Source organism: Gallus gallus, chromosome Z (genome assembly GCF_016699485.2).
Source record: "Gallus gallus isolate bGalGal1 chromosome Z, bGalGal1.mat.broiler.GRCg7b, whole genome shotgun sequence".
Lineage (NCBI taxonomy): Eukaryota > Metazoa > Chordata > Aves > Galliformes > Phasianidae > Gallus > Gallus gallus.
Window position 1 is genome coordinate 65,695,706 of NC_052572.1, and position 23,618 is coordinate 65,719,323.

The 23,618-nt window shown below is 46.5% G+C and overlaps 1 protein-coding gene across 1 annotated transcript in view; it reads left to right on the forward strand.

The window, feature by feature from the left end:
* The first annotated feature begins 1,040 nt into the window (after positions 1-1,040).
* GRIN3A (glutamate ionotropic receptor NMDA type subunit 3A) overlaps positions 1,041-23,618 on the forward strand; it is a 68,432-nt gene continuing 45,854 nt past the window's right edge. Inside the window, exon 1 of the mRNA XM_001232181.7 lies at positions 1,041-1,803. Coding sequence (XP_001232182.4) covers positions 1,066-1,803 — 738 coding nt within the window. The 5' untranslated portion in view covers positions 1,041-1,065. The remainder of the gene's footprint in view (positions 1,804-23,618) is intronic.

Genomic DNA, 23,618 nt, shown 5'->3' on the forward strand with positions numbered 1-23,618 from the left:
TTCAGCGAGAAGAGCTGTTTACGCTAAGTGTGAGGTGGGGGGAGGTGAGCTGAGGCTGCAGGGCGATTTCCGACCCTTCCAGGAGCGGAGATCTGGGCGCAGGAGGCGGCAGCGCATCAGCACGGAGCTGGGAGCATCCCCTGCTGGGTCCCGGAGCTGAGCACGGAGCGCAGACACACGGCGGGACATCGCACCTCGGGCTCGCGCGGCTCACAGCGCTGCCGGGAGCTGAACCAAATTAGCGGCTCTGAGGCGAAGCGGGGGCTTTCCGCAGTCCCCTGCGGACGCACACGCAAACGCGCATCTCCGCTCTGTTTTCTCCCGGGAGAAAAGTGTTCTGTCATAGAAACAACTGGAGAAAGCGCTCACGCCTCGCTGAGCGCAGCGCTCGGGTCCCACGCGCTGAACAACGCGCATTGGCAAAGCGGCCGCACGCAGACGGAGACACCCGGCGCTGCTCCCGAGGTGCGCCCGCGGGCGGGGCCCGGGCACTGACAGACACCCCCGAGCTGCGCGCCGTACTGCCTCCCGCTCGCCCTTCCACCTCTTGCGGCGCTCGGCGCCGTCCGTCGGGGCCGTCCCGGGACGCGCGCCCTGGGGAGGGAGCGGGCGCTCCCCGCAGCTCTCCATCCTCCCGCCGGGCGGGCGGCTCCCTGCCGGCGGGGGCGGCGGCGACTACAAGTCCCGGCTGCCCGGGGAGGAGCCGCTCGCCGTCCCTCCCGGTGGGAGCGCAGCGCAGCCCAGCGACCGCCCGCAGCCCCGCCGCCCGGCAACTTTTCTCGCTCTCTCCGGAGCCGGGCAGGGCAGCGCGCCGGGGGCTGCGGAGCGGAGCCGGGCTGGGAGACGGCCGGGGGACGGCGTGGGGAGAAGCAGCGCGCGGGGAACCGCTGCGGGGGCGGCGTGGGGGCCGCCCCGGGGCCGTCCGGCTGCAGCCCGGGCACCGCGAGGGGCGGGCCGGGGGCTGAGCCCCCCCCACTCCCTCCGGCCCCGGGGCGGGGGCGCGGCGGCGGGGCCCCATGGGCGGCGGCGGGGGCGGCTCTGCGCCGGGTTCGCCCGCCGCGGCTGATGCCGCTGCCGGCCGCGCGCGGGGCGGCTGAGGCGGGGTGGGCCGGGGCCGGAGCCGGAGCCGGGGCCGGGGCCGGGGCCGGGGGAGGCGGCGGGCGGCGGCGGCGGGCCATGTGTCGGCCAGGGGTGCGCGGGCTCCTGGGCCAGGCGTGCCTGCTGCTGCTGCCGCCCTGCGCCCTGGTGCTGGCGGCGGTGCCCGGCTCCGCGTCCCACCCGCAGCCCTGCCAGATCTTGCGGCGCATCGGGCACACCGTCAGGGTGGGGGCCACCCACCTGCAGCCCCGCGCCCCCACCGCCGCTTGGAGCGGGGAGGCGGCGGGCGGCGGCCCCGAGGGGGAGGTTGCGGCGGGGGCCCGGGGCCGCCGGCCGGGGGGCGGCGGGGAGCGGCGGCCGGGGCCCGCTCCCTCGCCGCGGGACGCGCTACTGCTGGCCGTGGCGAACCTCAACGGCGTGGCCGGGCTGCTGCCCTACAACCTGTCCCTGGAGGTGGTGATGGCGATCGAGGCGGGGCTGGGCGACCTGCCCCTATTCCCCTTCTCTTCCCCCAGCGCCTCGTGGAGCAACGACCCCGTCTCCTTCCTGCAGAGCCTCTGCCACACCGTGGTGGTGCAGGGGGTCTCCGCCATCCTCGCCTTCCCGCAGAGCCGCGGGGAGATGCTGGAGCTGGACTTCGTCTCGGCGGCGCTGCGCATCCCCGTGGTCAGCATCGTGCTGGGAGAGTTCCCCCGGCGGAGCCCGGTAAGGAGACGGGGGGCGCGGGGGGAGAGGGGAGGGTGCGGCGCGGTGCCCGCATTCCGGGAGCCGTGCCGGAGGGGGCCGGGGTCGGGGTCGGGGCGCGGGGAGCGGGGTCCGGCGTGGGGAGCGCGCGCCGGTTTCGCGGCCGCCGGAGTCGTTCTGCCCCCGTCCTGCGCCCTCTCCCGCTTCTAAGCATCCTTTCCCTGTGGTGGCGGGGCAGAGCATCCTCTCCTCGCACTGGAGACGGCGACTCGGCGGTGAGAGCGAAGTTGCGAGCGCGGCGTGGTTTGCCGTGCGGAGTTGCGCGGCTGAGATGAGATAGCGGCTCCTGCGGTGCAGCCCGGGCAGTGTGAGAGGCGATCCGCTGGAGAGGCTTGACTTTTGGAGAAGCTTCCCAAGCTAAAAGAGGGTCGTTACCGAAAAGAAAAGGGGTGGGGTGAGAGAGGTTAATGTTTTTATTTATTACTTTATGTATGTATTAGTGGTCAGGATGCTTTGCAGAGTTCGTGTGGGGTAGTATCTATCGATTGTTCACGCGGTGACAGTTTTCAGGGAAGTTATTCGCTCTTACTTGGTTTTCACTGAGCATTTCTGTTACTTGTAGTTCGTGCATCACTGCTAGTTTGGTTTGTGGAGTACTGTAATGCTTACCTAAAACAGCAGAAACTACAGGCTGACTGTGTCTGTGTTTGTGTAGCTATAGTCATAGCATCAAAAGCCCGTGCCTAACTGCCTGATGCACAACTTAAGGCAGCGTCCCAGGAGTGCTGAATTTTCTGCCATGCAGAGGTGGCATCGTTGTGCTATAAGCTCTGGGAAAAGGTGGTGATGGTTCAGTATGTTGCAAATGCAGGCTCGGTGCCAAAAGTCATGTCCAGGTGAAGGAGTGGGAAGAAAACACCCCCTTCTGCGTGGCCCACGCAAGGGAAGTTGTGATAAGATGGCAGAAGCTGCCATTTAAGTAGCCAGGAAGAGCAGTAGCAGTTGTTTTACGAAGAAGGAGATAGCTCAACTTTGCACTCAGAATTTAATCAGGAAAAAAAAAAAAATTACCAACTGAATTTTCTTTGCAAAAGCAAATAGAAATCCCAGCCTGGATCAATATTTTCTGTATATTTTTTGGTGTTAAGACCATGACAGAAAAAGTAGGAAAAGAGCTAGTTTGTAATTGGAGGTGTGACCACTGTGTGCTGCTCTAACCTCTGCTGGTTTTCTCTAGCTTGGCAAGAAAGGTAGAGGGTTTCTCTACAGATTATGCGCAAACTCAAGGTGATCCATACCACTGAATGCTGCTGTTTCTATGTGCTTGGTGCCAGTAGCACCCAAGTTAGCTGAGTGATACCAGCCCACCTTGCAGTTACATTCCCTCTTGTACCTGAGCCAACAACCAAAGTTCCTTGAAGACCAGAGCCTGAACCATCTCCCTGCCCTGCTAGAATCAGAATTATTTTCTCTTCCATTTCAGATGGGGATAAGTTCATCTGAAGCTGCCTGAGGACACAACATATGTTAAACGTATATCATGCAGGACAGCAGTCATTGTTCCTTTCGCAGACTTCATGGTTCCTGCTTAACTTTCACACTCTTCTCAGTGGGGAGCCAACTGTTTTCATTGGATAAATCTGTCCAAATCAGGACTTTGTTCCTAAGCAGATGTTTAAATGTCATTGTTATCTGTGACAATGAAACCAATTCCTGACTTTAAACCTGTGTTTAAGTGCTGAAGAGATTCAGGGTTTTTTTTTTTTGGTTTTTTTTTTTCAGATCAGCTTAAAAAAAAATCCCTCTTCAAGGCTTTGCAGATATTAAAAAAATCTCATCTGTGTTTAAAGGCCAGCCGGTAATATAAATCTATTCATCTCCGGGATTGGCTTGGAGAGCCTGCGCATCCTTCTGAATACTGCTTCATACTTTCACTTAACAGACACCATTCAGAAGCTAACTCTGGAGGCCTCACCTCATGTGTTTCCCAGAGCTGCAGGATTTCCAGCACCATCTCAGACCTGGGAGAGCCAGTGCGGTTGGCCTGGGCAGCTCTGATGGCTTACTGCCCCAGGCAGGGGTTTTGTCTGTCTCTCCATCCTGTGCTAGTGCTGGTGTGGATTGGCTATCTCGTGGCCTCCAGGCCTAAAAGCCCCAAGGCCGTGAGCTGAGCGCTTCTGGCTACAGGCAGCATTAGAGCAGACAGCTGTGGGTGGCACGGTGGTTAGGTGAGATAGGCTTTGTCACTAAATAGGCTGAGCAGCTGGTTTTTTAGAGGGGGGGGAAGGCATGAAAGGTGTTGAGGGCTGGGATCTCACTCTTCCCCAAGAGGGTGGTTGGGCCCTGGAATGGGCGCCAAGGTGCTGGAGCTCCTGGGTTGTCTAGACGCCGCTCTCAGACACTGGGGTTTGAATTTTGGGTAGTGCTCTGTGGAGCCAGGAGTTGGACTTGGGGATCCTTGTGGGTCACTTCCAGCTCTGGATATCCTGTGACTGTGTTTCTGGTGTGGGAGCTGTCAGCCCCGAGAAGCCTCTGGTCCTGCTCTGCCTGGCAGAGCTGTCCTCACTCCTGCACAGCAGCATGCCCCAGGGCACGGCCTGCAGGCCCATGGCTTTCCAGCCGGAATAGCAGCAGGCCTGCAGCGTGTTTGTCCTTGAAGAGTACTGCCTACCGCCTGTCATGTTGGGAATGTTGCAGACGTGCAAACAAATATGACATCTGCTAGGTGCTGTCCTAGCAGCCCATCCTCGGTATTACTTGGAGCTTTTGATAGGGTTCTTTTAAGGGAACAGCAAGGTCTAGTTTTTCAAGTTATGCCACAATGGGAACACAATGGGAAAGTGGCAAATATAACACTTGTGCTGCCGCTGAACATCAACAACCTTATTCCTTCATATGGAAGTTTATAATAAGCAGATATTCATTGTAATTGAAAAGCACTTGGTTTTTTGAGCAAGTCTTCCGTAATGTGGCACAAAGCAATACTTGAAATGAAGAGGAAGACCAGGATCTGGAACTGAAATTCATTTTTAATAGCACTGGCTGTTGCCTCCATCACGTGTGGTGGTGTGCTTCAAACGTGTGACATCGAGAGGAGGTACGCAGTGTCGATGCTGGCCATCAGAAGCCAGCTGGATGCTGAGTGCTTTTGAATGCTGTGTCTGAGCATCTTTTTAATGTCTGCTCTTCATTAAAATCTCCTCTTTTGAAGTTCAGAGAATGATAAAGCTAACAGCGTTCCCCCACAACAATTAACAATGACTTGGCAACAATCATCACAGAGATACAGCGCTGAGGGTTGTGTGTCAGAACACGCACAGCTTCAAGGGATGCTCTGCAGAGTAAAATGTGACATATTTTTCTTTCATTTTGATTTGTATATGCGATTTAGTGACTAACGTAGACTGACAGTAAATCCAGACGCTGTTTTGACCTGAAAGAAGCTGTTTACTTTTCTGAGTTTACTGTCAGTCCTGTAAATTTTCACACTCTCAGTAAGCAAAAGTAACAATTTATCACCATCGTTCAGCAAGCAGAAAACCACTGGATTCCTTTACTGCTAACACAAATGCAGATCACATTGAAGCTTTGACAGATCATTATTTTGAAGACAGCAGCTCACGAGCACTGATGTCATTGAGGCAGGACTTACCTTGTTAATTTTTTCATAACATACACTTTTTCTTTTCAGTACTGCTAACGTCATTAGCTATTTTCTCAGAGAGGAAATAGCGAACAGTACTAGAGAACGTGAGCCACAAATAAATACAGTGATACCATTCGTAGCACAGAGCCCGGAGTTTGGGAAGGATAGCCCGTAATTTCTATTTTACAGGTGATAGTATCAGGAACACAAGGGAGATAATGTTTGCAGCAGCTTTTGTCTGAACTTCAGAGCTAATGGACTATTTTCAGGGGGCTTCAGATAAATCGGTAGCTCTAATGTCTTTTAGCATTAGAAGGATTCTTTCCTGAGCAACAAAACAGAACAAAATAAATCTGAATCATCCTGGTTTGTGCATGGCCCGTCCATACTTCATCTGGTTTCCGGAGTAACTGGAATTACCAACACTTCTGATCACTGCTATGACTTCAGAAAGGGTAAAAAGAATACATAAATCACGTCACGAGTTTTAGTTTAAACAGTGAGTTTCCTGACAAATTAGCAACCTCGTGCTCAGAGCAGAGGCTCTAAAGGAAAATGACCATTAGCATTTAACTTTAAAGGGATTAAGTTCTCTTTGAAAAGAAAAGGGGAATGAGGGTGTGGAAGAGCTGTGCAGCTGATAGCGCAGACACTTCTTTTCCTCCTTCAAGCCATAATTGCATCAGAAAGTTATTTCTGATCTGCAAGAAAAAAAAAAAAAAGATATCTCATTGTCCATGGGAGACTGCAAAACACATGCCTAACTGCAGCTTCTTGTAGTTCTTACTGTCATCTCTAATCTGATTTGGTCCACATGTTAGAGTTTGTGCCAGGTGCTGAACAGGTGAGCAGTCAGTATTCAGTGGTCCCTGTGATCACCAGCCCTTCTCACCTCACTGCATAAATTGTATGGCACACTGCAGCAGGGCACCTCGGGGGTTTGTGAGAGATGGAGTTGGATTCTTTGATCCGTATGGAACCCTTCCAACTCGGGATATTGTGATTCTGTGAGATGTCCTGGGGGGAAAAAAAAAGAGATAAAATCTGGAAATGGCATGAAAACAGATGTTCAGTTGGTGTCTGTTCAGACGAAGGTCTCAGTACTGTTCTGTTTTTGAAACCTGCATAGTTTGGACTACAGATCTGCTTATTAAGCGAGAGTCTTTTTACTCTGCCGCCTAACGTAGTACCTTCTCTGGTCAGCTCTCCTAGAGCCATTAATTCTTTTAAACACAAATTTCAGAGGTGTAATTCACATTTTGCTAGCAGTGTTGGTGTCGTAGTGCCGTGAGAGAGATTTCTTTGTTGCAGCAGCCCTCTGTTAAACCACAGCAGTGCCATGTTTGCTGACTGGACCCATTTCAGACAAGGTGAACTCTGGTACCTGCTGAGCACTGCCGTCTCCTGCCTCTCACTTGCTCCTCCCTGGTATCATACGTTGTCCTCAGACTGTTAATTTGAGGATGGTTCTTACCTGTGGCCCGGCGTGGTGTTGAGTATCACAAGCTATAGGACAAGCACAGTTTCAGTGTTTGCTGAGTTGTCAGCTGAGGCCAGTCTGTCTGTTACCATACACCGGGCAGATGCTGTGTGCTGAAGGGAGGAAGGAGTTGTTTGTATTCTGGCCCACGATCAGAAAGCTCCCAGGTTTTCTCAAATCGATGGTGGCATAACATTTGAAAGTTGCATTGGCATCTGATGTATTATGAGGTCGTCTCCTCAGTGCCATAGCTCAGGGTGTGTTTGTTTTTTTGGAATGCAGGAAAGTGGTTAGAGTTTATTTACTTCAGTTCTCTCCCTGAATCCTTAATTAAACATTGCGTTGATGTAGAAGGAGCCAATGCTGTGCTGGGGTGCACTTTTCCAAGTCTCCTCACCTTTCAGCACTATTTCCATCCCCTCTTCTTTATAAGGAAGCCCCTCAGAACGCCATTGAATTTGCCATCCTGTCTCTGGGCTTCTGGTATTAAGGGATCTTCCAGCTTACAGTATTTCAGCATGATATATGATAAATGTACTTTGAGTTGCGAGAATGCATTTTCTTATCTGTTTTATTGCTTATGGAGAAACAGTATTATGAGGTGGAAGAGTGATTTCAAAGGTACTATTTCAAGACATCACGTTCTTTGTAACCCCAGAAGCTTATCACTAGATTCACTTCACTAGCCTTACCACCTAAGTTGCAGTGAAATATTTCAGCAGGCTTTTTATACTTACCACCTAAGTTTCTTAAACATCTTTGGTGCATAGAAGTGTTTTGTTTTCTAGTGTTTGTGGTTTGGTCAACCACCAATCACAGCTTTATTCACAGTCCATATCTTATTGTACATTTTTATTTTCTTTTTTCCAAATAGTTGTTACTTAAGGAAATGTTGGCCATGTGTGTCTGCTTATTTTCAGGTTAGGAGGGTATAGGTAGTACGTACCGATCTAAGACACTGGAAACTGGGTAGTGCAGCATTATTTGAAATACATACACCAGAGATTCTCTGTTCAAGTGGCTTCAGCTCAACAGTGGGAAAACTGTCTCAATTACAGCAATGGTTTATTACCCAGATTCAGAATGTTCACTCAGTCTATAATTATTTAGGGTATCTGACTTTGTGAATCTTTAGATAATATTATGTCAATGATCACTTTGTTGTTGAAGTGAATCTACTTCTGTCATGTTTTATCAAATCACATAGTCAACTTCATAAGCTCTGTTGTGTTTTCAGTTATATAAATTCCATTTGAAAAGGGTGTAGAAGAGCTGCAACTGGGGAAGGAGATGGGGGGAAAATGATTCTCCCAGTTGAGTATTGCATTGGAAGGCACTTACTACATAAACTAAGGAAATTATCTTTATTGAAGTAATACAGAAACTAAAAAAAAAAAGATACCTGCCTTGTAGTCTAATGTGCTCTTAGTCTCCTTCCTTGCTGTACTGATCATAAGGCACTAGATTTTGGAGAAAATATCTGAGCTGTCTAATAACAGGATTTGCTCATTCCCCATCACGTGTTATTGCTGTGATGCAGGAAACACTGAGTTAACATCAGATTCAGTTGCAAACTTGGTGGGTTTTTTGTGTTTTTGCTGTTATGGATATTCCTAAAAAGGTATCTTCCTAACTGAGGAGATCTTTCATAGTACAGTGTACAAACTCATGTTGATAATGAGTGATTAAATCATGGCAGAGTTAAGTGGTTAATTCTTACTGTACGTAATGATGCCTGCTGACAGAAGAAACACCCATGTGGCATTCAGTAAGTAAAAATTAAATTTTGGCCAAGCAGATTTGCTGATAGGTACTATATGAATACAAACTTTAGGCAGTAAACGGAGTACTGACAAAGCAAACATTCTCTACAAATGTGAATTGGGGTGTGCAGTATAACTTCCACCAAGAATTTATTAATCACAAAAGCCCGAGCAACCCATATTTTCACTAGAATACATGGCAGACCTCACTAAGCTGTTAATCAATTCAATGTTCACAATTAAATTCAAAGACCACTTATAGACATTTTCATCTAGGGTACATTTAATGAGTTATTTATTATTTAAACCCATGAAATAATGAAAGCTCATGGCATTAGAACTCAAATCTATGTTGGATCTAGTTACTCGTTTAAGTCATCAAATAAAAATGTTTAGCCTGTGTGTTCTGTTTACTTCCTGCTGAGACTTCCTTGCAATATTTGAATGTGAAAGAAATCCAGGTTTAGCACAGATAGAATTTATGTATTTCTGTTAATCCCTTACAGTGATCAACAGAAAACTGGAAAAAGCAGTTTCTTTTCTCATTCCAGGCTTGTCTTCCAAAGAAGAATCATGTTTCCATAGATCTGATCAAAGAGCTTTTAAGTATGGTAAGGATTGTGTTTTCAGTCAAACAGAAGAGCCCACCAAATCACACTGCAGTGCTGATAGCTGTGTATTGCAGAGTTTATACTGAATAGCTGAAAGAAGCCAGAGAAAAGAGAGGAAAGAAAACAAGAAAAAAGAACACCAGAGACATAAATGCAAGTGACACAAGGGCAGATAAGGAGAAAATAAACTGAATCAGGAAAGGAAGGAGGAAGTGCCCTTCTCTGTCTCTTAGTTTCTGTGACTCCAGAAGCATAAAAACAGAATAATAGAGTTTTATATGAAATCACCATACGAGGAGCTAGGGTCACCAAGCAGAGAGCCAAGAAGCTTGCCAGGGTTGAGTTGGCAGGGCTACCTTGCTCCCTGGATAGGGACATTTGTCTCCAGCAGGCCGTATTTCCCAAATGAGTCCTGCAGACGTCTTGGGGAACTGCCAGGCCAACAGCATCATTGTGGGGGTTTCCAGGCATCTTGTGGTTCCACTGTGTCCCTGCACCTGGAGGTGGACCAGGATTGTACCAACACGTGTAGCATCAGACCAGTAGGTATCCAAACAGAACTTAACAATGAATGGGAGCAAGTCCAAGCACAGCAGCATTGAGATTGCATCATCTGGCATCAGTGGCTGTTCTATACATCTGACCTGGCCCCAAAGTTTTGCCTGTTTTTGCATGTATCCCGTTGATTAGCCAGAATGGTCCTCACCACCATGAGGAGAGGAAGTACAGCAGAAAGGATAAGTATTTAAGCTTGAGTGGGCAGCAGTGATGGATGATTCATTTATTAAGGGAGTCACACTTGAGCAAAGCCATTTGTGCAAGGGACTCCTCAGCAGCGTGACTAACAAGTCCACAATCTGGCCCCAAGTGCTTCTCAGCTGTCACATCAAGCTCCGATCATTACTTTTGGCAATTATTGACAAATACACAAGAACTGCCAGGAGTGGGGAGGGACACCACAAACTGCAGCAAGCCTTAGCAGGTGTCATCTGCCACCTGTTCAGAGCGGTGCTGGGACATGGCTTTGGCTGCATTTAGGCTTTCTGGACATACCTCTGTTCAGACTTGACATTCACTTCTCCGTCCTGAGCTTACTGTGCTGTTTCCCCACAGAGGAGTATGGTACAGCATCTTGCAGCCCTGTGTTGTATATAGCCTATGCAAGGAACATGGCTGCTGCAAGGACCAGGGACAGCGAGTGAGGCAGTGGTGCTGAGTCTTTCTCTCTCTCTCCCTCTCTGGACTGCACCAAGCTGCTTGCTTGGCTTCCCCATTGCCAGAAGGCTGACTGGAAGGTTTCTGCTTGGCACCTGGTGGGAAAGATCTGCTCCTCAGTGTGCTGGCTAATTAGCTTTTATCAAGAGTGCTGCAGTCACCTGAGTGTGCCCGACTGCAGATGGGGAGGTGGAGATGAGAAGGGAGAGAGTGTGATCACAGGTGCGCCCTCCGCTGCCAGTGAAGTGCAGCAAATGGGTAAATTACTGCAATATTTTAATTGTTGCTGTTATATAGAAGTCAAATGTCAGGAAATGCAGAAACAGGCATTATTTTCCTTTTCTTGCTACAGTATTTTTATTACTTTTTCTTCACCAGCTTTCATCTGTGATGATAGCTTGCAAAGCCTATTTTACAACGTGGAAATGATTTGAACTGCATTGTAAAAATCTATGGATATACTGCACAGGCATATTTTAAACTCTTAGTATTTCCCTAAAGGCGTACTATTCCAATTTCAGCTTTTTTAAGAATGTGAAGGAAGTGATTGCCCATGCTGTTCATCAGACATTTTACAAGGCTTAACTTAAGACAAGGTTAAAAGACAAGATAGATCTTCAAGCAAAAACTGAGATTTTGAAAATGAAGCCTTGCATTTGTTACAAGGGAAGAACTATTAGACCTAGCAATTAATAGCAGAAAAGAGCAGCTGTATTATGCACCGGGCTCTCTCAGTGATGTCACTGATAAAGCAGTTACATTACACTTGTTTTAATAGCGTACTCACTCAAACCAGCTTAAAAAGAGCTTTTTTTTTTTTTCTTTTTTTTTTTTCCCCAAATAGATGAAAAATCAGTATTATGAGTTGAGTTTGATAATTTTCCGGTGCTATTTTAGATGAAAGCATAATTATTTATCACTTTCTCAGCTTGTAAGGCTCACTCATATATTTCAGTTAAACAGCTCTCGGTAGGGGAACAGTTTCTAAGAATTTACTATGCTTGACATAAGCATCAATACATGGGAAGAATAGATCTGAACATGATTTGGAGCTGATAGCTGCCCTCTGTAGAGCGTTCTGGAGCCGTGTTAGCTGTAACTTACTTTTTGTTGCACACTAATACTGCACAGTTAGTTTTGCTCCTACATTAGAAGGGCAACAGGGTGAAGCAGTTACTTGTCTGGGCTTCCTCAGCTTAAATTGCTTGTGATAGGTGCTGAAATGTAGAGCTCTGCGAGGATGAATACATGCCCAGTAACTGCCTTGAGGGAAATAGAGGTAAGCAGTTGAAGCAAAACACATTGGAGCTTTTGGTTTCAGCTTTGGGACATGAAAGCTTTTAATGTCGTTGCAGCACATTATGCTGGCCAGATGGGAGTATCCAGGGGCTTAGTACGAGAGCACAAAATCAAGCAAGGCTGCAAGAGAAGGTGCTGCTTCTCTGTTGTCTTTGGGTCCCCTTTTCCAGCTGTACTGATGACACTGGTGATGCTGGCTTGTCCGGGACCCAGAAGAAAAGGATGTGCCCAAGGGAGTTTGGTACCATCTGCAGCAGAGCTTGAAGTAGTTGAGGTTTGGTTTTCATGAGGCATGGGACGCTGAGCTGAGCAGCTCAGCCTGATCTGGTGTTTTTGCACTGCTTGAGGCTGAAGGCAGGGAGAAATGTAGGGAGCAGCCTCCCCTTCCTGGCTGCCAGGCTTGTTCTGGATGTGAGCAGATGTGTGATCAGTGCAGCTGACAGGCGCCGTTCAGCCCCGTGCACTTCTCAGAGAGAAAAAAGAAATATATGATCAAACATGGCATCACTGTTCATTTCCTGGGGAGTCTGGGGGAAAAAAAAAAAAAGACTATTAATCACCTCCTTAAAAGTTCATGTAAAAATGTATCAGTATGGAAACATGCTGGATAGACTGGTACAGCTAATGATACCCTGGTGGCCTCTGATGAGGTATCCCGCATCCAACAGCCAACCCAGGGAATGCAAAATGATCATTATCCAGTCACCCTTATGATCATCCTTTTATACGCATGAATTATTTACTTAGTACAGGCTACTTACACACTTGTTAATGAAAACCAGCTTTTCCATTATAAGACCCATAAGATCTCTTCAGAGCATGTAATCCTTCTAACAGTGTTTATTTCAGATTCATTATGCTGTGTTTTGTGTAACGTAATCTTTTACTGTATAAATAGAATATCCTTCAGAGCAGAATACTTGTGGGAAAGGACTCCTTAATACTGAAACTTCCATTTTTTATTCTTTTATTTTTTTGAGAGAAAGATGGGTGAGTGGTCTCTTCCAAATATTGATACCCAGAATCTTCAGGAACCCTCCAATTTCGTTCAGCTGCACTGTTTTGTACCTACTCTTCCATTTTCAATGCACCTTGCTTCTGTCATCCTCTCATAGTCTTGCCCACCGGTCTTTGTTCTGAGTACTGTATTCCACTGTAGGATAATACAAATCCTAAATTAACAGTCTTGACTCCAGAAAAAGACCACGAGGCTCTATTGTGATACAAATGATCAGCAACATAAATTGCTCATCACTCACTGTTCGTCACATTTTCTGAAGAGCACCAAAAATAAGACACTTATTTATAAATAGCTTAGCCTGCTAGTTTCCAGTGGAACTGAATTTCGTATCTTCCCACCATTTTGACAGTGCATATAAATATGTAACATGTAGCTATGTGAAAGTTAGCTGTTCCACGATGTCCTCTGTGGGCATTCACAACCCATCCGGGTTCGCAGCAAAGGAATAAATGGCAAAATGAGGCTTGTGGGATGCAACATGTCACATTATTAGCATAAGAAAGATGCCTTGCGTAGAGAATGGGAGCTTGTTGCCCAGATCATACTGTTCTTGTATTCCTCCCCAGAAGTGCACTTTAAAAGGAAAATGAAATAAGAACTCATAGCGAATAATACATCTGATAATTATAGACATTTTTTTCTGCATGAAAAACACCTGAGATTTCTGGAACAAGGACGAAAAATAAAGGCATTAGATATAACTGCATCCTCAAGCCTTCCAAAAATTTATGTAAATGCTTCCTTTTACTTCGCTGGGTTTCAGTAGGGACCAGTTTGGGATATGGTTTTAGTTGCTTGGCTGAGACACATGGTATTTTTTTTTCCATCCAGTCTGATGAGCATGAGAACTGAGATATACTTGGAAGCTGAAACTTGCAAATACTGAAAGTGTTAATTTCTGATGTTCACTTTCTACAAAATTCTGTCCTGGTGCAATTTGATTGCTCAAATGAAAGGAAACATTGACTACAAGAAGAGCTGTGTGGGTATCTGTAGTTTTTTTCTGATGCATTGGCTATCATTAACAAAAGCAAACTAATATATTCAGACTTCCTGTTCTCCTGAGCATGATATGGCTTTGGTGAGGATGAGGAATCAGTCTAACAAATCTGTGGCTTGCTACTGTGATATTAAAACTATATTCACAATTGATCTCAACATGGCTATCAACTTTAACCTTTAATTTTACATGTTTGTACCTTATTTTCACCAGAAATTCCCTTCACTTAAAGGTGTGTAGAAACCCATTCACTGAATAAGACCAAAGATAATAGAGATGATCCATCTTATTGTGTATGTTACATACTCTAGTGTTATAAGAGCAAATGCGTGTCTTCCAAGAGCTATACAAAATTATTACTGATCTTATTAGTGAATAACGACCAACAGGATGGTTTATTATTGTCAGTAAGAGGGGAAGAAATAAGAATTCAAGGTGGCTGTTGAGCAGAGGACTATAACAGAAAATCCAGCCTTCTCCAGCTGAAGCTTAAAAACTGTGGGGAAATACAGTGGGGTAAGGAACTGGAAAGCCAAAAATCTTTTGTTGGAAGTTTAGCAGTCTGCAGCTATTTAAATCAGTGTTCCTAAGCACGTACTCAGTCTCCAGTCAATTGAAGAACGGTCTCCAAATAAACACTGCTTACCTCGCCTTCGTTTCAGGAAAGAACCAAAACAAACCTTCCACGGAAGATGCTGCTCTGTGCATCTTTCCCTGCCTTTTATCCTCGCAGCTGGCTGGCTGTTTCACTCCTGTTTATTAATAATACATCCTAGTGTTCTGCGTGGTACCACCGAAGGTTTTAAGCATGGAATTTTGCAGAATATTTTAGATCCCTTGCTCAGATGGGGCAGTGCTCCCTTCGTGTTGATGCAAAATATCAAAATTCAGAGCTTGCATTATTTTCACCTTCTTTAGCTCCATCCCAGACCACTGAAACATGTAGAAGTGTAGTTTATCTTTTGAAAAACTGACCAAGACTTGCATTCAGGTGCTGGAGTCACGTAAACAGAAAAAAAAAGTGAAATAGGGAAAAGAAAGGAAAGAACATGTTTCTATTTCTCTGGGAAATATGCTGTTTTTGTGGTTTTAATTATAGGTTCCCTCCCCCTGAAGCAGCACTGTTTCCTGCAGCTTTGATCATATGTTCTTGTCAAACTCGTAGGAGCAGTGCTTTGTCATCCCTTCCCCTCAGGTTGTCTGGAGGAATTAGGTGCTTCTCTGCAGCGCTAGCAGTTGTTGAGGGGATTGCGAAGACTTGCTGAGCCAGAACCCACTGACGTGTATTCCCGATCCCTAAGCATGGTTCACCACCAGGCCGCACAGTCATCGTGCGTTATGTGCGTGCAGATAGACAGACACGAGCATCTTGCAGGGATTAGTGAGACATGACGTTCTTGTATTTTATCATAACTGCTTACTTGTGTCAGAATCCCAGGGTGTGCTTCATTTTCACTGGTTCTTATCCTCTCCGTTAGGAGGATACAATCACCCACTCAAGGAGCAGAAATAGTGCATGACTAACTATGTCATGGAACAAATGATTAGCACTAAGTAGTTTGTGCTAGCTGTTTGCAAACAATCCACGTGCTGACAATTATGCTGAAGCAATTTTGTGAATACCTAACTCTGTGCATTTTGCATAACTCAGGACGGGCTCCTAGATCATTAAATCTGTAACTTTTGCGAAAGTCACTGGTGTTCTTCCTTCACTGGCCATTGTGCTGGGAGTGTGGACCAAAAAGCCATCCTTAGTGATGGCGGTGGGAAGAATGGTGCCTCTCCAGCATGTTGCAGCTGCAGTGCTGTGCAGGTTTATACACCCTCAGGTGCCAGGGAGGGCAGCCACTCACAGGCGGATCCACAGAAACAGCCAGTGCTTGTGGATTTGCAGTTATGCAAGCCAAGATGCTGATTTGCCCCAGCTGTACCCAGCCCACATGCAGAGATCCCAGTCTCACTGCCATGCGTCAGAGCACTTGTTGGGTTCATTAGTGGGAGATGAGGGCCAGCTCGTCATCCACCTGCTGACATTACAGTTAGGAAGCTGACCTAATGAGCACCCGGTGCTGATGCAAGACTTTGTGGCGAGTAAGAAGGCATCTCATGTGTTGGTACAGAGCTCAGTGCTGACAAGAGCTTATTGATTCCTTTGGTGCAGAGTATTTTAGAGTATTTTGTTTGACAGAAACATGCAGCCCTCCTGGATCCTAAAGCGCAGAGCTCTTAAAAAATAAATACCCAACATACTTGGGTAACTGGTAGTTTAAAGTGAGTGGAGTGGTTGTCAGCTATCACAAGGCTGTGAAAATCTGACATGGCCTCAAGGAGGAGATGCATTATTTTATAAGAGGGGGATACTGAAGTAGTAGAGTTTTAAAGGGGCTGCAGCAGAAGGTGAGTCAGTATCAAAAATGAGATTGGTGAAGCCTTTCACCTTGTTCCTATGCTACAAAACATTCTGCCCATCAATAATACCCAGCCTGTTAAATGAACGCTATTACTTTCATTACCTTCTCGTAAATGAAGCCAACCCCAGTAAACTGCCCCAGCGACGTTTTCCCTTTCCCCCTCAAGAAACAAAGAGGAGCAGTGCAAATATGTTTTTGCTTAAGTAGGTAGGATGATGGCCTTTATTTACAATGAAGCAAAGTTCATGTGTAATTCCATCACAGATGCTTGTTCAGATACTCCTCACTATTCTTTTTTTTCTGTAAGGGTAAACAGTACCAAGGCTGCTCCGAAAATAATGCTTCTCATTTTATTGTGATGGCCCTTGCCATCAGGGGCAGATGTTAGTGGTATGGTTGTAGAGGCTGTAGAGTCACAACTTTCTTGACACATGCATGTTAGCATGTGACAGATGGCAGCAGAAGGGCAGTCTGACAGAATGGTGTCTGACATAAAAGTGTGTGTGAATGAAAGGTGTGTCACTGAATTCCTCCATGCAGAAAAAGTGGCACCCATTGATATTCGTCAGCACTTGCTGAACATTGATGGAGACCAACCAGTGGATGTGTGAGCATGGGGAGGTGATGAGTGGTGCGTTTCAGCAGTGATGACAGCAACAGGGGGTCAGATCTGCTGGTGCAGATTGTTATGAGTGTGGCATGCAGGCTCTTGTTCATGCTGGTGAAAATGCATAACTAATGGTGATGACTATACTGAAAAACAATGTTTTGTAGCTGAGGATTTGCTCTGTCTGTGTTTTTATGCTCTTTGTATATATTATAGTTTCCATGGTAATAATTAGGGTGCATTACTTTTGGAGTGACCTGTATATATTGAACTTCTCTATCACCACAGGCTTTGCTAGTGAGAACATTATGCTGAATTACTTTTGTCCATATGCTGGTGAGTTTCTCGTTAACGGAAGAAGGTCTAATATTTCTTTGACACCATACAGACTTCCAGCTTTCTTTCCAACTCTTTGCAGTGCAGCAGCATTCACTCAGATGCATACGCTGAAGGGGGCTGGAAGCTGGAAGTGCCACTCCATGAGTTCCTCAGCCTAAGTCAGTGATACCTTCCATAAAATGAACTATGGCCTCCCCAAGCTCCTGGTAACACATTCCAAGGGGAGGAGGCTGTGCGCTTGTCTTGTGTACTTCTCATTTCAAGGCCAGCAGACCCAGACCTCCTGAGACCTCCAGCGTTGCTTTGGAGCCACTCTTGCATGACCAAAACAGGCCTCAGTTCCCTATCCTGATGAGCATCCTGGGTTCCATCTGGAAACCAGTTCAGACATCGGAGTCCATCTTTTCCCATCCTTTGCCTCCAAGTTTGTGAGGAAAGGCTTGTCCTTGAGGAGTGGCGCTTCATGGATCTTCAGCCTCACCAGGAGGCTTGTCCTCTGCTGGACATGGTGGACACAAAAAAACAATTAAAGGAAGACTGTAAAGCAGAAAGCTCCATCCTTGTGACAGAACCATAGAAGCGCAGCAAAACAGGGGCCATGGCCACCAGCAGTGACCTGTCCTTGTGGTGCTTTCGTACTGCTGCAGCAGAAAGAGATCTGCAAGGTAAAGCTGATGAGCTGCTTCTGATGGTGAAATGCTGGAGCTAATTGCAATCACCATGGACAGAGCCATACAAAGAGATATATTTATGTGGCTGGTGCCAGCATCTTGTGATCAGTGCCAGCTGCTGGCGAGTGGTGGTGGTAGACACGTAGAACAAGCCTTTAGTACAGCCAGGTGGTCACACCAAGAATGGTGTGCTGTGTTCACCAGCGTGCATGGTCACATATTTATCTTCAGTCTGTGCACACTATCACGTATCACATGTGTAAGGATGGCTTAAAGGCTCGAAAGCATTGATTGCCATTGTTCCAATGAATTTGGACTCAGTGCAAAGGAAAGAAAAGTTTGAGTCATTAATATCTCCATGCTGTCACTTTACTGATGGTGTGAATGTCCATGTTAGGTGCTGGTAGCTGTAATCTATACAAATACTTGTGCACAGCAGAAAGATAATGCTACTGTATATGTACTGTTAAGTATTCAGATTAGAACACTGGAAAGATTCAGAAGAGTAGATCACAACAAGGAGCTGTAAATGTCCACCTGATTGGATACTATGAATTACAGTCATGGCTGGTGAGTTCTGATGAATTCTCCAAGCCCCACCACAGCACCACATGTAACTGCTCTGCACACAACCTTTACCATATGGTCTGCCTTTATCACATTGTGATTATTGGTAAGTTGTTTACGTACTTAGAATTTACGAAGAAGTCAGAGTATCCAAGTGCTTGGCAGGCATCATGTCCTGATGAGGCAAGCATCACTGAGTCAGTAAGAGGAGTGCAGAAAGACAGACCAGTGTGCTGTGAGTAGAGCAGTGGTGCTGATGTCCAAAGTACTTAACAGTAACTCATAAAATAAATGTATTTGTTACTTTACACATTCTTTTTATCTGTTGAGGCAGCTGTGTCTGGCATGGGTAGAACAGGAATTTTGAGCATCAGATTCTGCTTCTGGCAAGATCTTGGTATATCCTCTAAGATATGTGACTTAACCTCTTTTTTTTTTTTTTTCTTTTGTCCCTTCAGATCCCTCTCTGTGCAAAGGGATGTGAAATATTTATCTTGCTGTAAGCTGCAGGACTTCAAGGGCAGAAAGCCACTCCTCAAGGGAGAAACTCAGACATGCTGTGGTGTCTGTACCCTGTGGTGTTCACTTATGCACTGTACTTCAGTAGGGCCATCCTTGTCTTGCAGAAATGAGCTTACATGCAAAGGGAGCACAACGCAGGGCAGGGATTTCAAGTGGGATTGCTCAGTTGCTATATTTGACGCACAGCCAGGGTATCTTCCTCCTCCTCTTTTACCTCCTATTTCTCTCTGCCTTGGTAACAGCACTGTGCAGTCAGTCACACACTTCTGTGGGAGGCTGCTGTGTGCTTGGTTGGAAGCTTAAACGCTTCTTCCTTTGGTGGAGAGGGAGCTCTGGATTGCAGAATCACACCTTGTTTGTCTTCTGCATGACCAGAAGAGAAATTTGCAAAGAGGTTGACAGAGCTGCTAAACTGTACACTTGTCTTTTTTTTTTTTTTTTATGTTGGTGGCAGTTGTGTTTTTTGTTTGTCTGTTTGTTTGTTTTTCTGGTTTGTTTGTTCATGATAATGAATTCAGGATTAAGAAGAAGGAAATTGAAAGTAAATATAAGTCACTGAGCTTTGCTGCATTTTCAGAAGTCATTCTTCCATCTCCTATTGAAGGAATGTAAATCTGCAGCCCAGAAGCCAACAAATATAGAATCATAGAATGTGTTGGGTTAGAAAGGACCTCAAAGCCAATTCAGCTCCAGTGCCCTGCTTTGGGCTGATTGCCACCCACTCGATGAGGCTGTCCATGGCCCCTTCCAACCTGGCCTGGAGCACCTGCAGGGATGGGGCACCCACAGCTTTCCTGGGCAGCTGTGCCAGGGCCTCACCGCCTTCTGAATAAAGAATTTCTTTCTAAAATCTAACCTGAATCTCCCCTCTTTTAGTGTAAAGCTATTCTCCTTATCCTATTACTATGAAAACGTGAAAAAAAATGGTCTCCCTCCTGTTCATAAGCTCCTCTCAAGAACTGAAAGGCTGCAGTGAGGTCTCTTCACATTCTTCCCATCTCTATGCTGAACAAGCCCAGCTCCCTCAGCCTGTCTTCATAGGATAGGTGCTCCAGCCCTCTGATCTTTCTGGCCCTCCTCTGGACCCAATCCACATCTTCCTTGTGCTGGAGACCCTAGACTTGGACGCAGTGCTGCAGGTGGAGCCTCACGAGGACAGAGCAGCTGGGGACAATCCCCAGTCTCTCTCTGCTGCCACCTCCCTGTTGACACAGCCCAGGATACTGTTGACCTTCCGGGCTGCAGGTGGACACTGCTGGCTCACATTCAGCTTTTTGTCCACCAGGACTCTGAGTTTACCTCTGCAGAGCTGCTCTCAATGAGTTCTTCTCCCATTCTGTATATATCATGCTTCCCTCTTGCTCCTGAAGTTATCTCTGGCTTTGGCTGACATGTCTCCCTCTGAAATTTCTTCTGCTGCTTGGATGGCAGAGCCCTACCATGCACTCAGGGGTACCAGCAGGGGTGCAACCCAGCTGGCCGCCTGGCAGCAAGCCCTCAGGCAAGCAGTGGGTGCCTCCTGACTGGCACCCACAGTGTCTCCCCACTGCTTGTGGCCCCCGGCATTGCCCAGCCCCACGTGCTTGGTATGTGGGGGAGAAAAGAAATCTGGCAGAGTGGAGGGCTGGGGTGCTCCCATGGAAATCTCTGCATCTAGTGAAAAAAAAAATCAATCTGCAGGATTTGCTTTTTAGAACAGTTGCTTGATGTAGTTTTTTCCTTCTCGCCCCCTTCCCCTAAGAGCTAATTATAAGTCTTTCTAATTTCCCAGCTTTCTAATTAAATCCTTGGTGTATTAAATAAGAAACCTCAAGCAGAGATTTTTAAATGCTATTCATGATTTTAAGCCAAGCAAGTACACACAGAATTCACCTTAGAGCCATGATTTACATGTCTAGCCTCATAAAGATGAACTACTAACTTAATTCACCCTGGCCTCTTTTAATGGAGTTAAAGAGATCGGTCTTTGCAAGCTTAATTCTCAGCTTTCCTTCATACAAAAAAATCAATATAGAGTAAAATGCACCTGCAGGTGAAATTAATCCTGTGCAACATGCCCAGAACAAGGCCCAGCACAGAGGATCGATGGTGAGCTGGTGCATAAAATCATAGAATCGTTAAGGTTGGAAAAGACCCATAAGATCATCACATCGAACCAGCAGCCCATCCCCGCTCTTCCCACTAACCATTTCCCTCAGAGCCATGTCTACACATTTTCTTGAGGAACCAGATCAGGGTTAATTTCTCCCACTGTACTTTGCCATGAATCTTTCAGTGACTGCTCCACACATAGCACGGCAGTGCCAGGGGCACGTAGTGATGCAGGTGCTAACCTGTGGCTGGTCAGTGTGCTGGAGGAGCAGCATCCAGCCAGCACCCTAGTTTCCTTCAAGACATGGCTTCAGGAAGAACAGGAGAGGATTTTTGATTGGATTGCCCCCTCTTTCCGCATTTGTTTCCAAGAACAAATAGCTTAACTTTACTCTGCTGGGCTGTAGCCACCCAGTGGGGCTGCAGAGCTTGCTGGCAGGCTCGTTGTCATCTTTAAAATAACAAGACACAGGACGCAGCTCCTGTGAGCACAGGGAATGCAAATGTTCTGGGCAGGTTGGAGATATTCTAAGCCAGGCTGGAATTGAACCAGTGGAAAAGGTGCTCCGGTTTTTGTTCTTGCTGCCTGTTAATGGTGAATAAAATCTAATTGGATAAAGTGCTGCGTGGGTACATGGGGTACTTAGCAGCTTTTGTAGACTAAGATCAGACTTCTTTTACCTTCATAGCTAGAACCAGCCTTCTCTGTACTCACTGCCCTCATATTCTGCTTTTTTTTTTCCTGGAATTTCTTTTAGTTCTGTGAGAATTTTGCTCATGCATAAAGAGCCAGGTGATACTGAAAGCAAACTCACTGCTGCTTGTGCTTGTGGAAAAGTAGCATTTTCTTATGATACACTGCAGAGAGCCCATCTTGCTGTTGGGAAGATGAGCTCTGCTGTAACCAGGCGAGGGTGGTAATGCCGTTGCGAGAGCCTTTCTCACAGGGGAACCTGGCACAGCTGATGTGCCAAGGAGCATAGTGAGGAACAGCGCTTGGCAACATGCATCATAATTACAGCCTTGGTTGCCAAATTCTCTGTCAACTTTCACGTTGTGTTAATGGTAGTCCTCAAGAGCGAGGCATTAGAGCAAACACTGTGCGCAATTAGCGTGAGCTATGGAAATATGCAAAGCCAAGAATTTGCTGTTTGTCTAATTAAAGTCCTAGCGGTCTAATCAAAGTAGTGTTATTGGTCCCGCTGCAACGATACTTACGGACAAATTATCCAAATAGAACAGCTCGTTCTCAGCAGTGACACAGTTCAAGTTATTATTCACGCACTTCTGCTATCTCTTTTCACACCTCTCTCACCACCTTTCCATTCATCTCTGGGTCCTGAGGTCAACATCACAGATCTCCTGTAGGGAGCAGAGCAAATGCATTTGTCTTTTCAAGGGGTTGATAAAGGGAAGTCTGCCGATCTCTAAAGGTAGGAGTATTATGTTGGTGGTAGGAGTCTTTTTCTCCCCTGAGTTTGCTTTTGGTCATTTTTAATTGTTTTCTAATGTTGTCTGTGTATCTGCTGCACTTGGCTGCCAGTTTCTCATTCATTCACAGTTACACCTTATCTGCACATCTGTTGTATGTGTAAGTTGGATACTTGTTCTTTGCTCTCTCTAAAGCAGTAATCTCTTAGTGACCCGTAACTGACCGTTGGTGAGTTGTGATTTTCATCCCCAACACCTCTTGTGCCATCCTGTGCTGCCGTCTGCTGTCGTCCTGTGAAAGTGCTTATGGGGGTCCTTGATCCAGCCTCTCCTCATTCTCTATCAGCAGCCTTTGGGGTTCAGTTTCTTCATAAATCAACTGACATTTTATTATGGCAGCCTTATCTAGGGTTGCTAGTAATCACTCTAAAAGAACAGTAAGAAGAGTTCCTCCGTTCAAAGACAGTCATGGAGCGCTCTGGTAGCCTCCTAAACAATTATCTTCAAGATGAGACAGCACTTCCAGTGTGTTGCAAGAACGGCTTCACAGCAATGTGGCCTTCCTACACTGCATTTCAAGGACCAGGACACAGGGGGCAGGTCTGTAACTTTACGGCCTCAGAGCTCATGCACTGTCCTCTTACTAGTGCTCCCATGGTTTTGGCTCTTTTGATGGTGTCACTGCTGGACACCCAGCTGTTCTGGCTGCACCAGAATATGCCACATTGCTTTAAGGGAATGAATGATTTTTACTAAATGCTGTTTTCAAACTTCCATGCTTGTAGTGCTGTTCAGACAAACTCCTGAAGGATGTGCCTCTCTGGAACTGCACCCATAATGTGCATCCTTTACAGGAGTGAAAAACCTGTAGCAGGGTGGCTGCAGCACAAACACCAGATGAGAGATCCTGTGCAGAGAACAGCAGCCTCGATGAGGTCAGCTGTAAGAAAATGTATTACTGGGAAATCACACTGCTAACAAAGCCTGGTATAGGGCTGACAAAGATCAGTATACACTTGATGGTGTGTCCTCACCTATCTGTCACAGCTGGATTTTCTAACAGTGTTGAACTTAAGAAAACAATGCCCTGCTGTACCAAATTGTCCATTGTGGCTAATACTTGCATTTAATACCCCCTGGCATCTTTTATCCAAATGCTTAC